We start from the raw sequence: 5,000 nt of genomic DNA, 5'->3' as shown, positions 1-5,000 counted from the left end.
CTTAGTGCGAAAGTGGTTTGGACTGAATACACACAGCACTCGTGACATCATCTTTCATCCTCAGAGAGAAGGAGGGTTGGGGGTACCAAACATCTCATGGATCTACACCAGCACAAGGATCTCCCACCTTCTAAACATGCTGAATAATGATGATAAACAGGTTCGAGAGCTGGCTCGATCCTCTCTCTTCTTAGATCTAAAGAGACGCAAGGTGCCGCTGGCCAGGGACTCAGAGCCTCACTTCTTGGGCTTTAAAAGAAAACCCAGCGGGAAACTGGACACTCACTCGGCTGGGTTCGGTGTCTGGTCAGATTGGCCAGACCTAAATGACCTTTGTGTTCGGTCTGGAGTCCTGCTGGAGTGGGTGAGGTCTGACTCTGAGAGTGTGAAAGTCTCAGAAGATATCATCACGGACCCGCTGACCACTGTCAGAGCTACAGCAGCATACGGCGATGACAATCACCTGTTAACATCTGCAGGAGCCCGCCGAACTCTCCTAGATCTGCATCGACAGCAACAAAAACAACACTGGACTGGACTGAAGCTCCAGGGGAAGCTCGCATGTCTTCCCTCTGCGGATCACTCGGTGTCTCACTCATTTCTTAAGAACACTGCTCTCAGTGAAGACATCATTGTTTTCACAGTGAAGGCCAGACTGCAGGTTCTTCCTACTAGACTTAACCTTTCTATCTGGTTTCCAACTGTACAGGTACCTCACTGTCTGCATCACACCACAGAACAGATCACAGAGACATTGTCACACATCTTAAACGCTTGTCATGCTTATAAAGGTATGTACATAGCACGTCACGACAGAATAGTGGACCTGATTGTGAAGGATGTCTCAAAGTATTTTTCACCATCAGTAAGAATATACAAGCACTCTTGTGTAAAACCATTTATGTTTCATAGTCTCAGCAGTAACTCTGAAGTCTTTTCTCGTCTGTCTGCTAACACACCAGATGTTGTGATGATTGATGAAGACAGTAGAGAGGTGTTTGTTCTGGAGGTGGCTTGTGTCTTTGACTCCAGTATAGAGGAAGCCTTCATGACTAAAGTTATTAAATATCAATCGCTCCTCAACACTGTGTCAGAAGTGGGTTATCGAGGCAGACTACTTGTTTTTGTATTTGGAAGTTTAGGACATGTGCATAGGCTGGTTGTAAGGGGCCTTCAACAACTTGGGATGCCGAAAAAGAGGGCTAAACACCTGGCTAAATACTGTGCCTTGTCTGCTATTATGGGCAGTCGTCATATATGGAGGAGACGCTGTTATTTATATCCATAACATTTAACAGGCTGGACATTGTAGTGACTTTTTTTTTTTTTTTTTTTTTTTGTATGCCATGATTGTTGACATGTATTTAACTGCATCTGAAATATTTATGTCCTTGTAGAATATTTATTTTAAGTGGACTTAAATAAATCGGTAAAATGTGAGAGTGAGTGAGTGAGTGTGTGTGTGTGTGTGTGTGTGACAGAGTGAGAGAGTGTGTGTGAGAGAGAGTGTGTGTGTGAGTGAGTGTGTGTGTGTGTGTGTGTGTGAGATGCTGATGTGTAACAGGACACAGATCTAAAATGCAGTCATTTTAAATAAACGTATAAATTCACGTTCGGTGTAGAAAGTGGTTGAAGCACAACGGCTGCGTTTAAATAAGCACACTGCGTACTATTCATACTACTGCTGTTTAACCAAACAACAGGAAGTGATGTTTCTCTCGATCGGGCTGATAAAAGAGTCACATTTTTACACGAATCTGTAGAAAGTAAAAGTGAAGCATGAAGTGTCTCAAGGGAACGATGCAGGCTTTGATTGTGCATACGGAGTATGGAGGTGTAGTTCACTGCAGTATGTAGTGAACACTGTAGTATACCTGTGATGAGACACTGGAGGATGTAGAGCTCATGAGTATTTAGTATGCAGCGTTAAATAGTGTGCAGTATGTAGTATACAGTATTAAGTATGCATTATAGTGCGCAGTATTTAGTATGCGTTAAATAGTGCGCAGTATTTAGTATGCCGTATTTAGTATGCAGTGTGCTTGCGGCTGGAGTATTAGTATCACAGTATTTAGTATGCAGTGTACTGATATTTGGATGCAGGTTTTTGTGTGCATGTTAGTTGTAGATATGATTATATGAATTAATTAAAAATATGTTTTAAATGGAGGAAAAGTCATATAAACAATACAATAAATATGATTCCATTCAGTTGACCCTGATTATATCCACTGAGCCCAGCTCAGAGCTGACGTCACTAAAGGGGAGGGCCTTCTCTTAAAGGGACGGATTCACTAAAACCACACCAGAACCAATCAACACGCTCTTCTTTAGTCAAGAAAAATATTTTTATTACTGAATGATCAATACACTTGTACTGAGTATTTAACAGAACATGAACAGGATTTGTAAAAAGTCTATTATTGGACAGTATTTCAGTATTCAACCTTAAGGAGCAGTACATTGGACACATTGTCATTGATGAGAAAATGATTCAAACATCAGTCTTGTGAAAAAAAAAAAGTCCACACACAGTGTTTAGTATGTAGTATGTTTAGTGAACAGTAAGCCACCTACAGAGTGCAGTAGACATCAATCTGATGTGTGTGTCTGTGTCTCTGTGTGTGTGTGTGTGTGTGTAGATGCAGGTGTGGGACACGGCGGGGCAGGAGCGTTTCCGCACCATCACTCAGAGCTACTACCGCAGCGCTCACGGGGCCCTGATCACCTATGACATCAGCCGGAGGGACAGCTTCGACTCGGTGCGCCGCTGGACCCACGAGCTCCGGCGCTTCGGGGCCGCCAACGTGCTGACCGCCCTCATAGGTGACCCTCACACACACACACAGAGAGACACACACACACACACACACACACACACACACACACACACACACACACACACACATACAGACACAGACACACAGAGAGACACACACACACACACAGACACACACACACAGAGAGACACTCACACACACACAGACACTCACACACACACACACACAGACACTCACTCACACACACACACACACACACAGAGACACACACAGTGACTGAGGGTGCTTGTGTGTGTTCAGGGAACAAGCGTGACCTGGAGGCGGAGCGTGAGGTGCTGTTCTCAGACGCCTGTAAGCTAGCGGAGGAGCAGGGCATGCTAGCGGCTCTGGAGACGTCTGCCCGTGAGCGGCGGAGCGTGGAGGAGGCCTTCGTCCTGATGGCGCGGCAGCTGCTGCAGAGGAACGACCCGAGGGTGTCTCCGGACGCCGGCCCCCGCCCGCCGCTCCGCCCCGACTCACGCCCCGTCCTCAGCGCGCCGCCGCTAGCCGACAGAGAGCGAGCGCAGCCCTGCCGGTGCTGACCGCAGCGGGGCCCGGGGCCGGAGGGGCCACGTTTACCGAAGCAGGTCGGCATGGCAACTATTTATTGGACGCGTGATCTTCTACGAGTTCTGCGTTTCTCGTGAATCAATGAAGACGACGAGAAACATGTGAAGGTGTGTAAAGGTGCAGCACAAGAAAGACGTCTAGAGGAGCGTTAGATGATCATCAGAGAACAGAGGGATGTTAGCTCGGCTGATTTAAAGAGCGGCTTAGAGTTACTCTGAGGAACGTGTTAAATATTTGAATTATAAGATCAATGTTTAGATGGTTTTAGAGGTTTTCAGGAAGTGCTGCTTTTCTTCTCTTTGATCCTGGATGTTAGCCTTCGCTCAGAAGCTGTTATCCTCTTTGTATTATTTTACTTTAATGAAAAGAAGTCGTGATGTGTTTAAGCTCAAGCTTTGAAGGGCTGTGTATCAGAAACAAAGTGATTGTTTTCTTCTTCTGCAATAAAATGATTTGACGGCTCCACAGTAGTTCTGTTCAGTTCATTTATTTGACCAAAGACAACTCCTGGCATTAACTCACATCCTTTTAAAGGTCTGTTTGAGAGAAGCACCTAACAGGAGCTCCCTCGTGAACATCAAGAACACACTTTCAGGGAATGAATGAATGAACCAGTGTTTAATGAGGAACACAAGGCCTAAAAACATGATAAAACGTGTGTGTGTGTGTGTGTGTGTGTGTGTGTGTGTGTGTGTGTGTGTGTGTGTCAGACCAGCCTGAGCTTCAGCATGGTCCTCCAGCGGTCCTTCAGGTTGACCGCCGTGCGTCCGCTGAAGGGGAAGGACGAGCGGATCTTCTCCCAGTGTCCCACTCCGTAACGCTGCACACCCTCCTTCAGCCACTCAGACTCCTGCAGCGTCCACATCTGACACACACACACACACACACACACACGTCAGAGAGCGTGCACACACACACTCTCACACACACTCTCTCTCACACACACACACACACACACACTCTCTCACACACACACACTCTCTCACACACACACACACTCTCTCACACACACACACACACACACTCACCTTCCTGCTGCACTTCCTGCTGGAGCGGCCTGAAACACACACACGAGAGACTAGTGACACACTACTTCCTCTTCACTGAGTGACACACACACAGAATGTTCAGTTATTAAACCTAACAAGATGCACACTTCTGTCAAGTGCCCTTAGAAGGGTACATCTGCCCTGAAAATCTGTTCATTTCAGAACCACACAGAATATAAAGAAGAGCATCACTAGCAGGTGTGTGTGTGTGTGTGTGTGTGTGTGTGTGTGTGTGTGAGTGTGTGAGTGTGTGTGTGTGTGTGTGAGAGTGTGTGTGTGTGAGAGTGTGTGTGTGTGAGTGTGTGTGTGTGAGAGTGTGTGTGTGTGTGTGAGTGTGAGAGAGTGAGTGAGATTACCTGAAGAGGAACCGAACAGTGACTCCTCATCGCTCCAGTTCTCCTGCATCCCGGACACTTCCTCCCACCGGGCCCTGAAACACACACACACACACACACACACACACACACACACACACACACACACAGAGAGAGTCTCAGTCTCAGTCTCTCTGTCTCTGTCTCTCTGTCTCTCACACACACACACTCACTTCCTGCTGTGAGTT

At 46.6% G+C, this 5,000-nt stretch overlaps 2 protein-coding genes across 3 annotated transcripts in view; one reads left to right on the top strand and one right to left on the bottom strand.

Annotated features, from left to right (window-relative positions):
- The window catches only part of LOC122343108 (ras-related protein Rab-19-like), a 7,138-nt gene extending 3,286 nt beyond the window's left edge, over positions 1-3,852 (top strand). Inside the window, exons 2-3 of one of the 2 annotated variants that reach the window (XM_043237444.1) lie at positions 2,643-2,826; positions 3,081-3,852. In XM_043237444.1, the coding sequence (XP_043093379.1) occupies positions 2,643-2,826; positions 3,081-3,361 (465 nt within the window). In that variant the 3' untranslated portion in view covers positions 3,362-3,852. Of the gene's footprint in view, positions 1-2,642; positions 2,827-3,080 lie in introns of those variants that run through there. The other variant, XM_043237443.1, reaches the window with a different exon arrangement.
- Positions 3,853-3,860: 8 nt separating this feature from the next.
- The window catches only part of terfa (telomeric repeat binding factor a), a 5,112-nt gene continuing 3,972 nt past the window's right edge, over positions 3,861-5,000 (bottom strand). The window contains exons 9-12 of the mRNA XM_043237313.1: positions 4,986-5,000; positions 4,795-4,868; positions 4,418-4,446; positions 3,861-4,254 (exon numbers count right to left, since the gene is read on the bottom strand). The exon at positions 4,986-5,000 is cut by the window's right edge and continues 81 nt beyond it. Of these exons, the coding sequence (XP_043093248.1) occupies positions 4,096-4,254; positions 4,418-4,446; positions 4,795-4,868; positions 4,986-5,000 (277 nt within the window). The 3' untranslated portion in view covers positions 3,861-4,095. The remainder of the gene's footprint in view (positions 4,255-4,417; positions 4,447-4,794; positions 4,869-4,985) is intronic.

This window comes from Puntigrus tetrazona, chromosome 4 (genome assembly GCF_018831695.1).
Source record: "Puntigrus tetrazona isolate hp1 chromosome 4, ASM1883169v1, whole genome shotgun sequence".
NCBI lineage: Eukaryota > Metazoa > Chordata > Actinopteri > Cypriniformes > Cyprinidae > Puntigrus > Puntigrus tetrazona.
The sequence above is the reverse complement of the archived record's forward strand: the minus strand, read 5'-3'. Positions and strand labels throughout refer to the sequence as shown.